The sequence below is a fragment of the Lucilia cuprina genome, chromosome 5 (assembly GCF_022045245.1).
Source record: "Lucilia cuprina isolate Lc7/37 chromosome 5, ASM2204524v1, whole genome shotgun sequence".
Taxonomy (NCBI): domain Eukaryota; kingdom Metazoa; phylum Arthropoda; class Insecta; order Diptera; family Calliphoridae; genus Lucilia; species Lucilia cuprina.
The window spans coordinates 16,630,966-16,654,686 of NC_060953.1; the positions used below are offsets into that span (position 1 = coordinate 16,630,966).

The window sequence follows — 23,721 nt, forward strand, 5'->3', positions numbered from 1 at the left end:
GTGATCTAGTCTATAGACTAGTTCGTGATCTAGTCTATAGACTAGTTCGTGATCTAGTCTATAGACTAGTTCGTGATCTAGTCTATAGACTAGATCGTGATCTAGTCTATAGACTAGTTCGTGATCTAGTCTATAGACTAGTTCGTGATCTAGTCTATAGACTAGTTCGTGATCTAGTCTATAGACTAGTTCGTGATCTAGTCTATAGACTAGTTCGTGATCTAGTCTATAGACTAATTCGTGATCTAGTCTATAGACTAATTCGTGATCTACTCTATAGACTAGTTCGTGATCTATTCTATAGACTAGTTCGTGATCTAGTCCATAGACTAGTTCGTGATCTAGTCTATAGACTAGTTCGTGATCTAGTCTATAGACTAGTTCGTGATCTATTCTATAGACTAGTTCGTGATGTAGTCTATAGATTAGTTTGTGATCTAGTCTATAGACTAGTCGTGATCCAGTCGATATGCTAGTTCGCGATTTTGTAGATTGGATCTAGTCTGTAGACTAGTTTGTGATCTAGTATTTAGACTAGTTATTGATCTAGCCCTTTGACTAGTTTATGTTCTTATGTATAGACTAGTTCTTGATCTATTCAAGAGTCTTTGTCTATAGAATAGATCGTGGTCAATTCTAGAGTCCTAGTCAAAAGACTACATCGTGATCTCGTTTATGATCTAGTCCATGGACTACTTTTTGATCTAGTCGTTAGAATAGTTCGTAATGTAGTTTATAGACTAGATAACAAACTGGTATGTAGACTAATTCATGATCTAGTCTAAAGACTAGTTAATCTATTCCATAGACGTTGTCAATTTTATAGTGTAGTTTATGATCTGGTCTACTTTTTAGTTCTTGTTATTCAGCTAACAAATAGATTAGTTTATGGTCTAATATATAGATTAGTATGAAGTCTAATTTTTAGCCTTATGTGTGATCTAGTGTCAAATCTAGTTCGTAGTACAATCTATTAAATTGTTCAGACCATAAGTAGTGCTCTTATGCTACTTATTACATTACTTAATTGAAAACTAATTAAACCTGCTATTTTTGTTCTCTTTACTGTTATTATCTCTATAACATATACATATTTATTTATTCATTTGTCATGGTTATATATCGAAAAAAATACATATGTCCAAGTCCTTTTTAATAAATCATAAATGAAATAAAATATAAACAAAATTTCATACATATTTATAAAAAATAAAAATCTGACAACAAAAACTACAAATATAATATAATTCATAAAGTAGCATAAAGGACCTTGTTTGAAATTAAACTATGAGTGCATAGACATGCTTAACACTTAATAGAATATTGTTTCCCCATCACTGCATTTTTTTACTATTGCATTAAACTGATTATTATTATTGTTGTTGTTATTTGCAGTCATTTGCTGAAAATTCGATTAAACTGATATGATAATAAAATTTAATTAAATTTAATTATGTTTGTGTCTCATTAAATATTGGTTCATTATTTGCAATAAATTGCCATTATTTGTATTTATTCAGGAATTTATTTAATATAAAATAACATTGCTATTTTTTTTTGTATATTTACTTTTTTATTTATGCATAAATATAAAAATGAGTCTGATATTGGCAAATAGTTAAGCAGCATTTAATAACCAAACCAAATAAGTAACCCTTTTCTTTTTTGCTGAGAAATTTAAATACAAATTGCATTTATTAACAATTGCTATATAAAAACCATTAGGTTAAAGGAGGGAAGGAGGTTATATAATGCAAGGTTTCATTGACAATTAAATCAATTTTTATTGACACCTGATATACATATAAGATAAAGCACACTGGGGGAATTAATATTGTTCATGTTTCATGTTTATTTAAAATTTCATATCAAACTGTGATTCCTCCTTAATGTTATAGAGAGGGGTGACATTATATAAAAAAAATTAACTCTGACATATTTAATTTATTAATGATAAGATAATAAAGTTTGCTAAATTAAAAATAAATAGTTATAATGTTATTTGCATAAACTATTTTTAATAATTAACAGACAATTTTTAGTCATAAAAAAATATAACTTAATTTCTATTGTTTTTTTTTTTCATTTGAAATTATTATAATTTTTTATGATTTTAAATTTCTTTATATTAGTTGTTAATAATATAAAAATTAGCAAGTTTTTTTGTTTTTGTTTTGTTTAAACAATTTTAATAAAGTTTTATTAGTTATATTTGCTAAATGACGAAATATTTTAAATTATATAAATATTTTTAATAGAGACAAAATTTTTTTAAAAAACTAAACCGATTTTATAATTAAAAGCTAATTTTTACAACTAATTAAGAGAAACACATAAAACTTATTTTTGTTGAAACGGAATTTATAAAATATTTTGAAAATAAATTTTCGGAAATGTTTTTATTAATGTTTCCTTTAAAGTTTTTTGTTTTTTAATGTTTTTTTAAATAACTTTTTTTCTTCCTATATAACTTATATCCATCCCTGAGTTTAAAGGTTAACTTTGACAAATCTGGTGTAAAATTAAACAGAAGCAAACTTCCTGTGTGTAAAGTTTATAGGATAGAAAATGATTCAAGAGACAGATCTTATGAACTAATGATATGAACTAATTCGTGATCATGTCTTCAAAATAATTTTTCATTTAGTCTAGAGAGTACTTCGATAGCTATTTTACTGTATAGTTCGATAACTAACATATTCGTGATGTATTGTACGCACAAGTTCTTGATCTAATCTATAGAATAGTTCATTTTCTAATCTATAAACTAGTTCGTAATCAATTCTATAGTCTAGTTCTTGATTTAGGCTACAGTGTAGTTTATGATCTAATCTATTGACTGGTAGACTATCGTGATGATGTAGACTAGTTTGTGATCTACGCAGTATACTTATTTGTGATCTAGTTTACTGATAGATTATATCGTGATCTAGTATATAGTCTTGTTTGTAATCTAGTCTAAAGACCTGTTCGTGATGTACTCTTTAGTCTAATGCCTGATCTTATCTATACAATAGTTCGTGGTCTTATATATATTAACTAGTTCGTGATCAGTTCTACAGTCTACTTTGTGGTGTAGTCTATCGATATGATATAGATTATGATATAGCCACTAATACTCAATCTAAGCTATAAACTTAGTTTGTAATGTAGTTCGTGATCTAATCATGTCTTTACAAGAGTTCGTGATCTTATATATAGACTAGTTCGTGATCAGTTCTTCAGTCTAATTTGTGGTCTCGTCTATAGTCCAGTTTGTTACATATTAGACTAGTTTTTGATCTTACAAGTACATTAGTATATAATCTAATCTAACCCCTAATAACACAATGTCTAGTTATTTTTTATCTTTAGATTAAATTGACAGTTTTCATACAAACAATATTTTAATCGGCAGAATAACTTTCGGTTAAGCGATAACCAGAGGTGGAGTTAACGGGGCTAAGTGATGTTATGTAAAGAGAAGTTCTTGAACTTTTCTTTAGTCAAGTCTATAAACATATAAGGGACCCCAAAAAAGTAGCTCAAGATCTTTCATCTATAGTTTAGTTAGTGATTTCGTCAATAGTTCAGTTCGTGATACAGTTTATGATTTAGACTATAAACTAATTCGTTATCGAGACTATAGTCTACAATATAGACAAGTTCGTAAATAAATCTATAGTCTAGAGCGTAACCTGTTATATAGACTAGATCATGATCTAGTCTTTTTTTTAAAGATTTGGATCCCGAAGATATCTAAAGTCTTCAAAATTTTGATTCAAATAGAAAGACGGGCAGACAGGCAGACCGATGAACATGATTTAAATAATATTTTGGGCAACTACAAAAATAGTAGCAGTTTTAGTACTTAAGTACTTAATTAAAAAACCTTAAGCAAATGCTTTTTATTAAGTAAAATTTTCAAAAATAATAAAAATGCCTAATTCCAGTTCTTTTGAAAAATAGTAGTATTTTTACTACTTTTAACAAAACTTGCTAGAAATCAATAAAACAGTTTTTTAACAAAGAAAAAAGTAATAAAATTAATAAATGAAATGAATTTTAGTTAATTTAAAATATAGTAGTATTTTAGTACTTTTTCTTTAAAAAATCCTTTAAAAAACTCAATTTGACACCATTTTAATAAGAAAAATATCTTAAAACAAGAACAAGATATGATTTAAACAGATTAGAAAAATCGCAGTACTTTAGTACCTTTTTTCACTATGAAAATATATATTTTTAGTACTTTTTGAAAAAAAAGCTTCATAAAAATTTATTTTTTTAAGTAAAATTATATATTATATAAAAATAATAAAAAATTACTAATATCAGCCCGTTTGAAAAATAGTAGTATTTTTACTACTTTTAACAAAAATTGCCTAAAACCAAGGCAAAAGCTTTTTTAACAGAGAATAATCAATTAAAAATAATAAAATAATTGAATTTTAGTTACTTTAGTACTTTTTTCTAAAAAAACTTTAATAAACCTAAATGAATACTTATTTAATGAGAAAAAAATATCTGAAAACAACAACGAAACATGATTTCAACTGATTTAAAAAATGGTAGTATTTTAAGTACTTTTTTACTTCATAAATATAAAAAAAATGGTTTTTAAAGAAAATAGTACTATTTTAGAACTTTTCAAAACTTGTATCTAAATTATTATTTCACAACATCCTTTTATGAAAATTTTAAATTTGTCTATAAATTTTTATTTTAATATTCCCCCTGCCCCATCCTCTTTTGCCTAAATATATGATTTATTTAATTTTTCAAAAAAACTTTTATTTTTTAACAGCTGTAAGACGAATTTAATGTCTGACATTAATTAATAAACAATTAATAAATGTCAAATATTTTTGTTGTTGTTGTTTTTCTCAACATTGTGGGGACATGTGCCTCAATATCAATAGCATGATTTAGTGGTGGTGGGTTTTCTATTAAAGATTTATATTTTCTACATTCTGCTGTCCTGCGACCCATTTGTTAAGTTTGTTTTATGTTTGTTAAAACATTATTTGATAATTAAATTATTTAAAATATTTTATTTTTATGATTTATAAAAACTTTTGATTATGCTTATAATTGTAAACAAGATGATAAAAGAAAAGTTTTGTGTCGATGAGAAAAGTTTAACATTATGGATTTGTATTAATTGTCTAGCATACTTTAAGGTGGTGGCGGTTGGAAGGACCAATAATTTGTATTGTTAATACAAATTGTAGTTTAACACCAAAATATATTCTAAAATTTAAAAAATAAAAACTAAACTAAGTTAGTCTTTTTTGTTTAATACTCTCCTTTAAAAAGTTTTGTTTAAGCTTAATTAAGTTCATATCTTTTCTTGCTCATATTTAATACTTTTCTTATAATTTGATTACTTTTTTGTGGCAAATTCTTTAGGGTATAATTTTGTAAATATTTTATTGTTTTTCCTGTTAAAAACATTGTTGTTCTAAATGTGTCATTAGTACTTTGAATGTAAGAACACAAAAAAAGGGTTTTATTTTACAACAAGTAAAACAAAAAAAACTTTATTATCATAATAATAATAATTAATTTTGATAATAATCTACAAATTGCGTTATGACACACATAAAAAGGGTCATATGGGAAAATTAATTTAAATGAGTTTTAAAGCAATGGGCAAAGGAAAAGTAGGGAGGAGGGGAGGTGGGTCTGTTAATAAAATAAAATTATGAAATTTTTTAATTAATTTAAACAAGTATTAAGGAAGAATCAATTAGGACCTTAAAAAAAGGTGAACTGTAATGAAAAAGAATTTTAATAAATTTTCAAAGTTTTCTTTTTTAAATCAAATAAAAATATTGCAAAAACATGTTTTAAAAAATAGTAGTATTTTTGTACATACTTATTAAAAAAAAAGCGTTTTTAAAATCAATTCTTATGCACTTTTGTAAGAAAAAAGTATAAAATGATTATTTTAAAAATAGTAGTATTTTTACTACTTTTTACAAAAAAATGCCTAAAACCAAACAAAATAAATGTTTGTAAGCTGTAGAATCAAGAAAAATATTGAAAATGTTGATTAAAACTTGTTTTAAAAAAGAAGTATTAAAGTATATTTAAGTAGTATTTCTACTACTTTTTACAAAAAGTGCCTTAAAGAAACAAAATAGTTTTTTTTTTAACTATAGAATCTCTAAAAATATTGAAAAAGCTGATTTTAACTTGTTTAAAATAAGTAGTATTTAAGTACTTTTTTGATTAACTTTTCAAAAACCACATTTCATGCATTTTATTACGAAAAGAATCTGTAAAAAGTGCGAAAAACTCAATTTAAGCACTTTTGAAAAATAGTAGTATTTTTTACTACTTTTTACAAAAACTGCCTAAAACCTTTACAATAGACATTTTTTTCGTTTTATTAATAAAACCCGTTAAAAAACCATAAAAATATCAATTTTAACACTGTTCAAAAATAGTAGTATTTTTACTACTTTTTTTCAAAAACATCTTTAAATCTAAATTTAATGCGTTTTATTAATAAAACACTTCAAAAACCATAAAAAACTCAATTTCAACGCTTTTCTTATATAGTAGTATTTTTAGTACTTTCTTCAAAAACCTCTTTAAATCTAAATTTAATGCGTTTTTTTAATAAAACTCTTTAAAAAACATAAAAAACTCAATTTCAATAATTTTTAAAAATAGTAGCATTTTTACTACCTTTTTCAAAAACTTCTTTAAATGTAATTTTTTGCGTTTTATTAATAAAACTGTTTAAAACCATAAAAAACTCGATTTCTACACTTTTCAAAAATAGTAGTATTTTTACTACTTCTATCAAAAACCTTTTTAACTGAAATTTCTATTTGCGTTTCATTAATAAAACCCTTTAAAAACCTTAAAAAACTTAATTTCAACACTTTTCAAAAATAGTAGTATATTTAGTACTTTTTTCAAAAATCTCTTTAAATCTAAATTTTTTGCGTTTTAATAAAAAGACCCTTCAAAAACCATAAAAAACTCAATTTCTACACTTTTCAAAAATAGTAGTATTTTTAGAATTTTTTTTCAAAGACCTCTTTAATATTGCGTTTTATTAATAAAACTCTATAAAAACCAAAAAAAAAAACTGAATTTCAACACTCTTCAAATTTTTTTTTCTAAAACCTCATTATTTCCATTTTTTTTTTGCATTTTATTAATAAACCGGCTAAAAACTCAATTTCAACACTTTTCAAGAATAGTAGTATTTTTAGTACTTTTTTCTAAAATCTCTTTATATTTAGTTTTTTGGTTTTTTATTAATAAATCTCTTAAATAAAACATAAGAAACTCAATTTTAACTCTTTCCAAAAATAGTAGTATTTTTACTACTTTTTTTCAAAATGTTACCAAAACTAAATAAAACGTTATTCTATAAAGAATATCAATAAAACTAATAGAACAGAATAATTTTAACACATTTTAAAAATAGTAGTATTTTTACTACTTTTTTCAAAATTTTCCTTAAACTAAAAAAAGCTTTTTTTCATAAAGAATATCAATAAAACTAATAAAATAGAATATTTTAACCCGTTTTCAAAATAGTAGTATTTTTACTACTTTTTTTAATTTTCCTTAAACTAAACAAAAAAGCTTTTTTCGTTAAGGAATGTCAATAAAACTAATAAAATAGAATAATTTCAAATTATTTTAAAAATATTAGTATTTTTAATACTCTTTTAAAATAAACACACACATAAACAAATTTAAAATGTCTATCATTTTAAAATCCTTTACATCACCATTTCACCTACACAAACCCAGAGATTAATCACGAATATTTATCAAATCAATAAAAAGTATAAACAAATACTTAACGGCTACCAATAATCACACAACAAATCCGCCTCTAAAAACGCCTTTTTTGCACCCTGTGTTTTTTTAAAGAAAATAGAAAAAAATATCTTTAAAAAATGTTTTGAAAAATATATGACAATGAGCCTGTGTTAAGTCATTATTAACACGAAGTTTCATCAATACTGTCATGCAGCCCGTAAAATTATAACAAACAGCATACAAAATATATATTGCCTATGTTAATACTAATCCTGAAAAAAGCAAAATGTTCGAAATGGACCCTTAGGACTATAACTTTTTTGGTGTTGTGTGCAGTAAAAAAAAATAAGAAAAATTGCTTTTTATTATGCAGCTGAGGTCTTTACCAAATAATTTTGTATTTGTTTTTTTTTTGCACAGTTACCCAAAAAAAAGTAAAAAGGTAATAATGACACTGACAACTTTTAATACCCAGCAAACATTTCACCAAATGTTTGTTTATTAAAGGTTTTAGATTCTTCTTCATACTTCACTCTCTTTCTCACTCTAAACAATTGTTGTATGTGTAGGTAATAAAGCCCTTGGTTATAAATAATATCTACTTATTTGCCTTTGATTCTATTGTTTTGTAGAGAATTTTTTTTGCTTGCAACAGCAGTAGCAATAGCCAAAGTCTGTGTTTGCATTATTAGCATTATTAATGCTATATGTAGCAGCAGCAACAGCAGCAGTTGTCTATAATCGCTTAAGTCACCCTGTTTATTAGTGTATAAATATTGCCTTCATATAATTGCCATAAAAATACAAATTCTATTTATGCTATTTTATCCTTGTTTATGTTTTGTTGTTGTTTTTGTTATTTATATGCTGTCATTACTGCCTAAAATATCCTGACAATTAAATACGTGTTACTTTTTATTTAAGGGATTGATTATTTATCTTTTTTTATCATTATATAATTTATTCGCTTTTTTCCTCACTAACACATGATATTTTTGTTTAGCAGACAAAAAGTAAGGAAATAATGAAAAAAAAAAAATTGTTAAGCCATTTATTTAATAATCCTGTCAAAATAAATGCATATTTAATCAGGGTTATCAATAATAAATAAAAGCAATAATTCATAATATAACTAAACAATTAACACTTCTCTTATGAAAAACAGAGAATTTCTTTAATATTGATTTTAACGCAAAGACATTAGTTCTGTCTTTCATTTTATTCGAGTTTAGTAAGATTTTTGAAAAATAGTACTAAAATACTACTTTTTTAAAATAAGCTAAAACTATTTATTTTTATTATATTTATTGATTTTCTCAAATAAAAATATAATTTCAGTGACTTTTGCCACTTTTGTTAAAAAGTAGTAAAAATACTACTAAAATTACTACTATTGTTCTCAATCAGTAGAAATCATGTTTTATACTTATTGGAGATTTTCTTTATTAAAATGCTTGTTGCTTTTTTTATAAAACTTTTTTTATTTGAGTTTAATAATAAAGTTTTTGAAAATAGTACTAAAATACTACTATTTTTAAAATGAGTTAAAATCAGTTATTTTTATTATATTTACTATTTTCTTAAATAAAATAATATTTCATTGACTTTTAACCCTTTTTGTAAAAAGTAGTAAAAATACTACTAAAATTACTACTATTGTTCTCAATTTGCAAAAATCATGTTTTAAACTTTTTTAAAATTTTCCTTATTAAAGTGCTTATTGCTTTTTAATTTAAAACTTGTTTAATTGGCTTTAGTAAGATTTTTGAAAATAGTACTTAAATACTACTATTTTTGAAAACAGCTAAAACCAGTTATTTTTAATATATTTATTGATTTTCTTAAATTAAAATGTTATTACATTGACATTGGGCACTTTTTGTAAAATAGTAGTAAAAATACTACTAAAATTACTACTATTGTTCACAATCTGCAGAAATCATGTTTTGTACTTTTTGAAGATCCTCCTTATTAAAATGCTTTTTGCTTATTACTTTAAAACTTTTTCTATTTAGGTTTAGTAAGATTTTTGAAAATAGTACTAAAATACTACTATTTTTGAAATCAGCTAAAATCAGTTATTTTTATTAAATTTATTGATTTTCCTAAATTCAAATGTAATTTAATTAACTTTTGCCACTTTTTGTAAAAAGTAGTAAAAAATACTACTAAAATTACATGTTTTATACTTATTGGAGACTTTCTTTATTAAAATGCTTTTTGATTATTACTTTAAAACTTAATTTATTTGGGTTTAGTAAGATTTTTGAAAATAGTACTAAAATACTACTATTTTTTAAATAACTAAAAATCACTTATATGATTATATTTCTTAATTTTCTTCAACTAAAATGTTATTTTTTTACTTTTGGCACTTTTTTAAAAAAGGTAGTAAAAATAGTACTATTTTTCTAAATTTTTTATATTTAAAATTTTTTTTATAAAAATTTTTATTGTTTTTTACTTTTAGAAAACCTTGTTAAAACTTAAAATGTTTTTTCTTAGAATACTTTTTGAAAAAAGGTACTAAAGATACTACTATTTTTCAAGTCACCCAATTTACTTTTTTTTCTAAATTTTCTTTATCAAAATGCTTATTGCTTTTTACTTTTAGAGATCATTTTTTAATAAAACTGCTTTTTATTTAGGTTTTGTAAGGATTTTGAAAATAGTGCTAAAATACTACTAATTTTCAACTGAAGTAAAATCAATAGTTTCATTATATATCTCGATTCTCTTAATCCAAAATGTTATTATTTAAATTTTTAGGCACTTTTCTAGAAAAGTAGTAAAACTACTACTATTTCTCAAAAGTGTTGAAATTGTGTTTTATAATAGTTTTTTGAAAAGTTTTCTAATTAAAATGCCTACAATTTAGGTTTCTTTTAAGCTTTTGAAAAAAGTAGAAAAATACTACTACTTTTTTAATTTTCCTGGATTTTAGGAATTTTGTTCATTAATATTTTTGTATTATTTGGAAGAAAAAAGGTTCTATCTATTATTCGCCGCTGCAGACCGTCATAAGGATCTTGTACCCCTTAAAACGAGGATTTGGCAAAGAACGCGGCTTTTGAAAGTACTTTGGTGAAATACCTGTTAAAAACTATTTAGAAAAAGTGGTTGGAAACGTTTTATAGTTCAAGTCATAACCCATCCTACAATTATTTCTTTCGATTTTTCACATGAAACTTTTTGTTAAAAACTCTTATCGAAATTAATCTTTTAGTATTCTTTGTCCCCTTTTTTAATTTCATTAATTTTATAACAACTAAATTTTGTGTTTTTATGTCTCTCAATTTCAACCCAATTAAACAATTTCATTTTAATTTCTTATGTTCATTTGAAATTGACAACATCCTTAAAAACAAGGACATGTTTTAATTGCTTTATTTTGTCTTCACATGAAATTAAATACCCAGAACAAATCTATTTTGTGAAAGCTCCACAAAACCCCAAGGAAAAAACAGTTGACACCATCATTAAACTTAATGAAGACAAGCATTATCAACAAAAGCAAAAAAAAAGTAACAACAAAATTATTGCCTGAAAGGACCATCAGACTAGTATTGGTTTTTATACTTAGACTCAAAATTTTTTGTTTGTTTGATTTTTTTTGTATGGAGATCTACAAGTACTAAAGCCAACTACTATTTCTACTCGCACTAATCAGTAGCTGAGGCGGCTCAAAGCTGAAAGCAACAATCACAAACACAACCAATTTGGTTGAACAAAAATGTCTTCCATTCTATATGGTTTGGTTAATGAAAGAGCACGTCCTTCTTTTACTTTAGTGTGTATGTATGTATGTATGTGTGTGTTAGTATGGTGTCCGTTACTTAAAGCTTCAAAAGTTGGCCATTAATTAAAATTCAAGCAGCATTTAGTGTTTTGTTTGCGTCCCTATTTAGAAATTGTAACCATTGTTTTCTTACTTATGTCTTGTTTTAATTTTGTGTCTACTGTTGCTTATTTTTAGTGCTTTTTTCCTCATCCTAGCAATAAGTACCAATTTATGGTGTGTTTGTTTTTTTCAGACATTTTCATGGACTTTTAAGCATATAATCACAGTTATAACTACACTAACACACACACATTTTGTTAGGGATTCTAATACTTTTTGAGAACTGATAAGGGAATTCCCTAAAAGATTGCAATTGGATAAAATTAGCGACGGCCTTATGATACATTTACATACATATTTAAAAATTGCTATCAGAATACGTTAAAAATCGGCTTTTTTCTGATGTAGTTCTTTATTCATTTTGTGGTTCTAAAGGATATATTATCCCTCCCAAGATGTTTGAATATAATTTCGACGACTGTCTGGCATTGAGAAATAAAGTGCTTCAAAGTTTAACTGATCCCCTCTACATACTCTACACTCATCTGAATTCGTTCGTTTAATTTTGAACTCGTTATCCTGTGTAGCATCATACTAACCTAACACTTCCTTGATTTAAGAAGGCACCTAGTTCTCATGTCGTTAAGATCCAACTTATATGTCGATCGGTTTTGCATTCATCCGGTTAACTTCCTTTAGTTCGCTTCTCTTTATGAAATATATTCTTTCGTTGTCGAAAATTGTCTAGTGGACATCCAAGAACCTAAGTTATATGATTCTAGAGGTGTTCTAGAGTTAAACTATACCACCTACTTGATCTACATTCGTCTGAATGTCCATCCAATTATCCATTCAGAATTGGTACGATAATTCTAACTTCGTACTGTCTTAATCTAACAAAGTATCTAGTTCTCATCTCGTTAGGGTTATGTTCCTATTTTTATTTCAACCAGTGTTGCTTCGAGCGAGTATTTTCATTAGATTAACTTCCTCTATTTAGTTTTTTCTGATACAAAGTTTACCTTTGGAAGGGATTCGAATATCGCGTTAGACTTGATGTTATCACCTTATATGGACGCCTCCAAATTAATACACTTAAAATCGTTAAAAATGTAGCACCATCTATATACTAACTTCAGGTTACGCACTTCATTATTGCACGGATATCTTAAGGGAATCTAGTGTTGTGGTTAGGTAGATGCTATATATCGGTTTCCGGGTTTTGATCATTTGTGTTTAGTGCCTTAAAAGTTCCCAACATATTCAGTCGATGTAGTGAAAACTTTTCCTTAAAAACTAGTTTATTATTGTAGCTTAAGTTGTTGTTATTCTAACCACACTTTTACAAAACTAGTGAATCATTGTCCAGTACCGATGTGCTTTGTTAATACTATACTCTATATTCTCCATTTCTTAACTTGTCCTGAAAACATGAATCGATGTTTTCAGATATTTTCGCCATTTTTACTTCTAGAGGGAAGAATAACTATTTTCCTGTTTCAATGTAGTTCTCCAAATATTGATTTCGTGCTAGATTAGCCACCATCACCAATGTGTCTTGTCGATCTTGTTTTCGCCTGCTTAACAAACTGTGCTTTAGAGGAATGATTAATTACTTTCTAATTTACAGACAATGTCTTTCCTCTAGATAACGCACACAGTCCAAAAGTTGATTCCACGCTAGATTAGCGCCCAGCACCGATGTGTTTTGTTGATCCTATGCCATATATAGTGTCTGCATATTAATTTTTTTATCAAGATTTACACATAAGACCTTAACTCTCTCGGTCTCCTCTCTCGTTCACCTGTATCTTCTTCCCAGTAAACAGGATTCATTGTCATTAGTTTTTGCCGTATTAACATTGTGCCTTCTCGTTGGAGTTCAGAAATAGATTACTTAGGAGGTAGGGTTCATTGTTTTTCACCAATTTTTGCCCTATTTATATTCTCTATCGGTCTCCTCTCTCGTTCACCTGTATCTTCTTACCAGTAAGAAGGGATCATTATCTTTAGGTATATTCATTAGTCTTTACCGTATTAACATTCTGCCATCTCGTTTGAGTTTAGAAATAGTTTGCTTAGGAGGTAGGGTTCATCGTCCTCTAGTATTTTTGTCAGTATTTGCCCTTTTAACATTCTACCCTCTCGCTTAAGCCCAGGAAAAAGATTTATTGAAAGCATAAAAGATTGATTCTCCTCTAGATTAAACTAAATTCTTTCGGTCACCTGTATCTTAGGAAACAGGATTCATTGTTTTCTGTTTTTCTCGCTAGTTTTCGCCCTATAAACATTCTGCCCTCTCGCCCAGCAATGATTATTTAGACGCACTAAAGATTCTCCTCTAGATTATTTTGGAATACAAACATGAATTTCACCCGATTTTTGCTATATTTAAGGGAACAGATTATCTTAATGAGAATGATTTCCAAACTAAAACTGCGCTTTTTAAAGGTAGCTTTCTACCATTACACTTTTCTGTATTAGAGATAAGCTGAGACCAAAGGCTGTTTTGAGCTCTATATTTAAAAGTTTTCAACTCTTTCTCTTCTTAATATAGAATATCCTTTAAGTTCGTTTAAACATTTATGAACTCCATGAACTCTTAAATATTGTATATATGATCCACTAACCCACTTAATAAAAATGCCGAATTAAAACTTAAAAAATAAACCTTTTATTGTAATATACAACAATTTTAAATTAATATTTTTATAAAATTTGTATCAAAAACAAAATAAAACCTTTAAAATCCTAACAACCAAAGAGTCATTAAGGGACTTCAGGGTAAAACAATATTATGGGCCAAAAATTTCAAGGCTTCATAGTAAACAAAAAAGCGCAAAAAACAGCAGCAAATTGAAAACAACCCTTAATAATTCACAACACCACCAATATAAACAGCAGTAACAACAACAACACCAACAACAAAAACATAAAATCCATAATGGTTAAATGGCCGTAAACACGTTTTTTTTGTTTTCCTTTGTAAATGCCTTAAAAACTGTTGACGACATAGTTGAGGACAAATTTTTGGAAATTACCTTTTGCCTTTAACGAAAATGAGAACAAGTCCTTTGCTATCAAGTGATATAAAGCTTGTGATTTTATAAAATTATTTTAAATATAATTAAGGGTCCTTCATTTTAATAATGGGGTGACATTAATTGCTCACTCATCGTTAAAAATTTACCACACTCTCTCTATCTTGCACATACATATACAAAACATGTAGTAAGTTTTACAGGATGTTGCTGTTGTCGATTGTGGGTTTAAATAACCGTTACTAATAAATAAACCCAAGTTAAACAAATGAAAAGAGGAAAAGAGAGGAAATTGTGTTTCCTTTAGTTAAGCATTCATTTCCTATGGGGGCGTTTTATTTATACAAATGGTCTTTTATTGGCTTAATACAGGGCTCTTAAGTGTTGTTGGCTAGAATTTTTGTTTTAAGATGGAATGAGTATCAGTTTAAATGGTCTGCTAAATGTTTCTAAAAGGTTTTCAACATAATATCACTAACACTTGGTGCATTTTAATTGATTTGCATGGTTTCATTGTACGCTTTTTCCTCATACAGGTCATTGTTGTTGTAGTTAACATTGTGTTTATAATAGTCTTCCTCTGCCTGCTTAATAAGCACAACAATTTAATTAGTTTATGTTGGGGCATGCTTTTGGAGATCTTTTTTACATAAATTAATTTGTGGTCAATTAGTTTTGGTTTAATTTCATTTTATTATTTTAATTTGTCCCCAAAAATAATCATAAATTTATATGCGGCAAATTTTGCCTATAGCAAGTTGTTTTTGTGTGTGTGTGCGTGGGTGAGTGTTTATTATACAATATATATACATTTTATTATTTGCTTGTTATAGTTTCAGCAATTATGGCTCAATTTTATTTGTTATTTAATTATGCCATTTTAATTATTTGTTGTTATTTTTATACAGCAATGCCTGACATTTGTGTCCATTGTTTCAGAATTTATGACCAAAATGTTTTACTGCTCCCTGTGACAATGTGTCAATACAAACATATATATTTATTTGTTTAAATATTTATATTATTGTTTATGCAAATTATATGCTTAAAAAATTATTAAAAATTTATTTGATTTAAGCAGAAATCAAATGTTATATTTTTATTTCGAAACAATTCGAAATTTTGAACAAGACATGAGATTTTTGTAATATCACGACGTCTTTGACTATATTTGAGTGGTTAGAACAGTGCAAAAACATGTTTATTTATAAAATCCGTTATATTATCTGAAAGTTCAATCTTTCGAATTTAAAATATAAATTTAATCTTCTTCTTTATATCTGTTTTCTTCTTAACGATAACTGAACCTTAAGTCATTTCTTAAAATTATAATCAATTTATAATTGTTTCAAGTTTTAGTTTAAGATAACATCAAAAAGAAGATGGACTTTAATCTCTATTTAAAAGTCAAAATTTTGGACTTTTAGATGATATAACAAATATCTTTACAAAAAAAGTTCTATTTGCGCTATTAATGTTCTATGTGATACCAAAACCAGGGGTTTGGACTCATATAGTAAAAAGAGTGAAAAACTCAGAGATCAGTTTTCTATAAAGTAAAGCTCTGTAGTTTTGTCTATGACTTAAACATTTGCCATGACAAATTTTGCAAATAATTCGAAAGTTTTTTCTTGCTTGCCTTGATAGGTCAAGAGTTTCCTTTGTGAGTTCCCTTATTTTGACATCTATAAAGGAAACTACCGATGTACGTGTTAGTGGCTCCATTCCGGAAATTATATTCATATATAAAAACATTTCTTGATTAGAAGGGTTTAATGCATGGAGATTCTGATACAGACACTTTCTATAGAATTCTGCTCCCCCAACTCCCTAAACGATTTACATATTTTCCACGTTCAAAACTAATGGATCAGTTAGTCTTATTGAATGATAGCGTTGACTTACTTAGGTAAGTCTTGTTTACACGAACCCAATGATCTATTTGATATGATCGTATAACAGCTTTCCGTGAAGACTCTCCTGTCGACGTCATTGCGGCCTAAACCTGTTTGGGTTAGTCTTTCTTTCGTGATCGTAATGATCTTTTTAATATTATCGTACAACTGTTTGGTAATTTTTCTGATATTGATACTTTATGTGGGTTCTCTCTATTGCCAAAGTCTTTGTGCCCTTAACATGTTTTGGTCATTCTTCCTTCCATGTTCGTAATGATATTTTTAATATGATCGTATAACTGTTTGTGGTATTGATCCTCATGTTTTCAATGATCCATTTCATATGATCGGATAACTTTTTGGTAGTTATTCTGATATTGATACTTTTCGTGGGATCTCCCTATTGCCAAAGTCCTTGTGCCGTAAACATGTTTTGGTCATTATTCCTTCCATGTTACTAATGATCTTTTGATGGTATCTGTTTGTAGTATTTTTACTGATATTTATCCTTTCAGCGCAGTCTCTCTTGTCGACGTCCTTGTGCGCAAAACTTGCTTGGCTTAATCTTCCTTTCATGATCCTTATGATCTATTTGATATGATCGTCTAACTGTTTTGTGTTTTTTTCTGATATTGAGTCCTTCCCAGAATTTTCTCTTGTCGACGTCCTTTTGGTCTAAACATGCTTGGCTTAATCTTCCTTTCATGATCTTAAAAATCTTTTTAACATGATGGTATAACTTTTTGATATTTCTTCTAATATGGATCCTTTTAGTGCAGTCCCTTTTGCCGAAATCCTTTTGGTCTAAACTTGCTTGACTTAATCTTCCTTTTATGTTCCTAATGATCTCTTTAATGTGATCGTATAACTGTTTGGTATTTCTTCTGATATTGATCCTCGCCATGGAGAGTATATTGCAGTTATCCTTATGGTCTTCACTTGTTTGGTTTAACCTTTATTTAATGATTCTAATGATATTTTTAATATGATGGTATAGCTGTTAGTTCTTCTGATATTGATCCTTGCCGTCGAGTTACTCTTTCTCTATTGCAAATCTTATATCTCAAAATTTTACTTATTCAGAAGGACTTTGCTGTGGAAAATTCTGTTATTGTTCTCAATTATCTATTAAATGTGAACGCAGAACAAACATTCATAAGATCGACTTGTTTGGTTTTTATCGAAATCTTATGATTTTAAAATTACATTTATATCTTGTTTTTCCGATTCCGCATTAATCACATCTTTATCTTTCAATGTTTGTTAAACTTAATTCTCAAAAAATATATATCTTAGACCCAAGTGGTCTATGACAATTTTCTAGCATAATTTAATATTTTTTTCAAATTATCAAATATTTCAAATATTTTCCAATCCTTTACTTATATTTTTTAAAATTTCTCTTCCAGTGACCGCCAATTTATCACAATCACACCAGCATCATTCATCCAATGATAAGGATGGTAAGAAAAAACACACCCGCCCAACATTTAGTGGTCAACAGATCTTTGCCTTGGAAAAAACCTTTGAACAGACCAAATATCTGGCTGGACCAGAAAGAGCTAAACTAGCGTATGCCTTAGGAATGACTGAATCACAAGTTAAGGTAAGTTTTAAACGAAAAATATAAATTATCTTTTTTTTAATCTAAAACAAAAATTAACATTTTTATGAGTTACCAAAAAATATAAGAAAAACCTTTAAGCTAAAAGTGTGTGTAGGATTACCGGAAATAGACTTTACATTTTAAAAATTTTTTTTAAATCCCAATATTTTAAATTGTTATCGTTTGTCAGAGAAAAAAAAGAAACACAAATCCTTTTGTCATCAAATTTGTACAATAATTTGTTTTTTTTTATTTTGACTTAGTAATAGATCCTTTTTGGTCTCCCCCAGTTGAAAACACCCTCTAAACAAAAGTCATTGAAAATGTTTTACAAATCCAGCCGCATCATTGTAATCATCAAGTACGCACGTGCTGCTGTGGTGTTAAATAAAATCCACGCAATATTAAATCCCAAAAAGAATACTGTGTCGTGTCTCATGTGGGAGATTTAGTTGTTGTTGTTGTTGTTGTTGTTTGTTGCTTTTTTGTTGTTACCTTGGCGTTGGTATGATTTGTTATATTGTGTTCAGTTTTTTTTTCAGGGGTTTTGGAGCTTGTGGCCTAAACCCTCATTTAAATTAGTTGTAATCCTTTCATTAGCTGTTATATTGTACTTGTAATACTTTGTGGAGAGGACAATTTGAATAAATTAGTTTTAAGGTAAATTAGGTTTTTGAAAATGGCGCGAAAATTAAATGAATGCATATGTATTTGGCAGAATACTTTAAATGAACCTATCATAGATTTTCTTTGACACCTTAAACTGGGTTCGAACGACCATTTAAGAATTTCTTACAATTTATTTATAATTACGTCAACTAGGTTCGAAGGACCATAACTTTGATTACAAAAAGTAGCACGAAAAGTGCAATTCATATCTAAAACTTAAAAATTTTCATATATTTTTGGTTTTCGTTTTCAATCGAATACCTCTACTTAAGTTTAAAGGACCTTAAAAACGTTTAAAAATTTCCTAACCCTGTTTTTATATTCATTTATGAAATAAGTCAATGGACTCGAAGGACCATAACTTTAAATACAAAAAGCTGTAGGTAAACTTGTATTTAATAAAAAATCAATTCCAATTTAAATCTTGAATTATTTTTTTTTAATTTCTAACAGTTTTTTGTTATAAACAAATGTTACTTTTGTTTCTAGAAACCTTCAACAAAAAACTGCTAATGACATTTCTCAACTCTCCACTTTTTCACGAAACAAAACAAAAACAAAAATTGACAACTGAACTGATATTTAATCATTTTTCTATTTGATGAATTTTATAAACACACACAACAAATGCTGACACACACAAAAACAATACAAATTACCAATTGACGCCTAAATAGTATGCTACACTCTATGTAATATAAATTACACAAATACTCATGCAATCACCACAAACAGAAAAAAATTTAAGAGAAAAACATGAACTCACACTTAAATAGTCAGTCCTTCATTACCATAAGTTCACATTTAGTAAATGAATGAAGGACTAAATGAGTGTAAGGATGAATGAATGGATAGATGGATGGATGGTTAGATGAATAAATGAACAACCAACAACTGCTAATGTTTTTTTGTTGTTGAGCGACAAGTGTCTGTGTATTTGAAAAGCTGTTGCAAATTTCTATTTGTCTGTCCATCGCTACAAATGGACAGTCAGACGGAAGAACATACATAGCATTTGTTGTGTCTATTTAAATCATTTACAAACTACAGTGTGTAAAATATGATAAAATGTACATTACTGACATGTAATTTAATGTTGTTGTTGTTGTTTTTACGCAATATAATTTACGTTTATGATGAACAGAACACAAGCTCTTTGTCTCTCGTTCTATGTGGCTTTCTCTCTTTAGCTTTTGTGCATAAATTAAATACACACACACACACACTTTCTTGTTTTGTAAAATGATTAATTACCAAAGAATGAGCAACACAAATTTTGTTGTTGTTTTTGTAGTTGTTTATAAAATCAGTGCTCCAGCACTCAATGTATCCTTACACACATTTGTATACACTGTGCATCTGTGTACGTATGCTGTGTGTATAAAAATCATATAAAATCACAAATAAAACTTGAATCGTAGACAAATACTTACTAACTCACTTTGTTGTAGCTGACCAAGCATTCCATGTCCTTATTTTAGTTACAAATTTTGTTTGGCAAATAATAAAGCTGTAATTTTTATTTAACTTTATGCATTTTAGGTTTTTCTCTTGATATCTTTCGCAGCTTCATACATATTCAATTAGTTAGTTAGACACATTAGGTTTTACATCATAATATTTTGTTTGTGATCTTTTTTTTCTCGAATTTACCATTTGTCTTGTAGTTTTATAGTTTTTAATTTGGAAATGCACTAGATTATTGCCGTATCTTTTTGATCTAATAAATGTTAGAAATATGTCTGTTTAAGAGCGAAAAAGGAGGCTTGTTGTAAGTGTATTGCATGAGATTTTGAGAAGTCCATCAGTCGCACTTAAGGTAATAGCTGAACTCTAAATATTTGCATCACATTGGATAGTATTGATCCCTTAACGGGTCAAAGGTCAATTGTTAAGCTATGTTAAAAACTAGTTTCGACTAACAAGTCAGGCAAACAAAGAAACCTATAGCGAAGTCTAATCTTTTACCTTATAAGGTCAAAGGTCAAATGATTGAGTTTTAAGCAAAATTTTTTTGATTTATAAAGTATTTGTTAAGCAATTTTAAATCCAGTTTAGATTAATAAGTCAGTTAGGCATACTAAGCAACAAAATTTTGAATCATAATAACGGTTAAGTTTGACTATTTTTTTAAAGGGTCAAAGGTCAAAACTCTAAATATTTGGGATTAACTCAAAAATCAAATGATTTATAAAGTATTTATTAAACAAATTTCAAAATAACTTAGACTATTAGTTTAGAGATACTATACAAATATTCTGAACACCATCGGGCAAATCTTAAGCTTGCTCTTAAGAAGGTTAAAGTTCATGAGAATTTCAAACTTTTGAGTTGAGGCTACCGGTAGATTAGTGGTTAGTATTCTGGTCTGATAGAATGGAGCTAGTGTGTTCATTTCCCATCTAAATCACTGATTAAGTTTGGAAGATTGTAACACAATCGGACAAGTCTTAAGCTTGCTTTTAAAATGTCAAAGTTCATGAATATTTCAAACTGTTGAAGTAAGGCCTCTGGTATTTTGTATTTTGGTCTGAAAGACAGGTTTGTATTTTGGTCTGATAGACAGGAGCTGGTAGGTTTGTTTCCCACTGATTAAGAAGTACACAATAGTCCCGAACAGAACCTAGTTTTTTTCTGATTTGATGTTTATACATTATCTTTTAAAACAAAGAACCATAATCTAAACATATGAACAAAATAGAGCAAACCTGACCCTTTCCCTTAAAGGGTGAAAGATCAAGTATTTGAAAATATCTTTAATCCTTAGACCTTCATATAAATCTTCAAATATTTCAATGTTTTTCAAGAAACTAAAGAAATTATACAAAATTCCCATCAAATAACATTCAAATATTGTAAATAATCAAAATATAATTCTGCCACCCATTGAAACAGTAAATTATACAAAAGAAAACTCTAACGAATTTATGACAACAATATGTCAAAGTCAATCAATCGAACAAGATTGGAAACCTCCCATCAATATACTTTGAACAGAACAGAATTTATGATAGCAACACAGATCCACACACAAACACACAAAAGGAACCCAAAAGAGCCACACACATGATACCACCAATAGCCACAGCAAACAAACACTTACACACTAACTGACACTCATGACAGTCACCTGAGAGACAACAAAACCTTATATATATGATGGCCAAAATATATGACCGGTATAAAGGAAAAGAATGGAGAAAAAACTATATAATTCACTACATGAGGCCTTTTAGTTTTAAAAAATAAAATGTAATAAAAATAGAGCAGCCAACACAAGAGAAGAAGATAAAAAAACTCCAATGAAAAAGAAGTTTAAATTAAAATCTGCAATCAAGTGTTATATTTACATACTACATGTAACACAAACATACAACATTTATTACCACACCACCATACATACATATGTACATACACTAGCACACATACTCATAAATAATTTAAATAGAGCCCTGTCGTTACAATATGGCCGTAACGAATTCCATGTTTGAGCGGTTGTGTTCGCTTTCCTTTTATTTGTTATTCAGTTTTGGGACGCCAACAAAAACGTCAGGTGGTAGGGCAGATCTCCAACTGAACATTTTTATATGGTTTTACAAGACAGATAACAATAACAACAAAAACAAAAACCAAATCTACAACGTATTTAAATAAATGTGGTCCACATACAGGAATTAGTTTAAAGGGAAATTCCCTTTTAAACTTGTGGAAAAAAAGAACGTAATAAAACCAGATATACTCAAGATTATAAAAAAAAAGAGTCAGAAGCAGTACCTATACGTCAAATGCGCATGTAAATTTTATTTTATTGAGAATTTTATGCAGATTTATGTACATACATATACATATATTCAAATCACACAAATACACACTTTTTGACATAACGATTTTATTTGGTTGGTTTTAAGGTCCAAACATTTATTTGTTTTCTTAGCAGACAGTTTATAATATATGTTATATTTTCTGAAATACTTCATTATTATACCCTACACCATCTTGACAAAGATATATTTGTTCTTCAGTTTGTAATTTCCATGATATCATTTTTAGATCCAATAATGACTTCATATTAGTGTCTAAGTCGTTTTTACCTTGTCAATTTTCCGAAGGTTCCAGATATTCGCAAATTCTAAAACTTGAACTTTTGCTTGCTTTTTGACATTCACTACAAAAAAACGTCTTGGAACTCAACAGAACCTATTTAGGCTTATTCAACTGAGACGTGAAAGACAATCCGAAACATCCAATTTAACATGTCTAACGCAAGACTCGATAATTACTTCATATTCACTGTAGATCTTGAGAACTTGTTCACGTATTTGAAACTCAAATATCCGACACAGCTCTTATAATAACATAATAACATTAATAGGCCATCTTGGATCCTATATTGTTATGATAATATGTACATATATCTACTTCTTGATAGATCAAGATCGGTGATTCATAACCAAATATTTGAGGAATAAGTCTATTTCTCTATATAGACTAGGAATACGTAATAAGTATTGGTAATCTGTAGATAACAGGACTGACTGGTTCTAATAAATTTAGATTATATTAAGGAGTAGGATGATATAAACGTTATATCGTCAACATAACTGAACTACAACAGGACCTGATGTGTCCTTCTTTATATCCAATTTTTCTTTTAAAAGAGAATTCTCTTAAAATGAAATTGTCGTCTGATGTTTCAGACACACTAAAAGTTTTTGGATCTAATGTTGTTGGAGAATGTGTTTCCAGTTTTTCACTAACTTCAGTACATGATCTGCATTCGTCACTTCCGCTCATTGAATCTGAGGATCTATGGAAACTTCTTCATGTTCCCATAGATCCAAACATGTAGAAGCACACGTATATAAATGTTCCGTTTTATGTGGACTAACAATT

General features: G+C 27.7%; 1 protein-coding gene across 1 annotated transcript in view; it reads left to right on the forward strand.

Moving 5' to 3' along the window:
• The window catches only part of LOC111681386 (homeobox protein Nkx-6.1), a 40,926-nt gene that overhangs the window by 10,331 nt on the left and 6,874 nt on the right, over positions 1-23,721 (forward strand). The window contains exon 3 of the mRNA XM_023443149.2: positions 17,963-18,159. Within this exon, the coding sequence (XP_023298917.2) occupies positions 17,963-18,159 (197 nt within the window). The remainder of the gene's footprint in view (positions 1-17,962; positions 18,160-23,721) is intronic.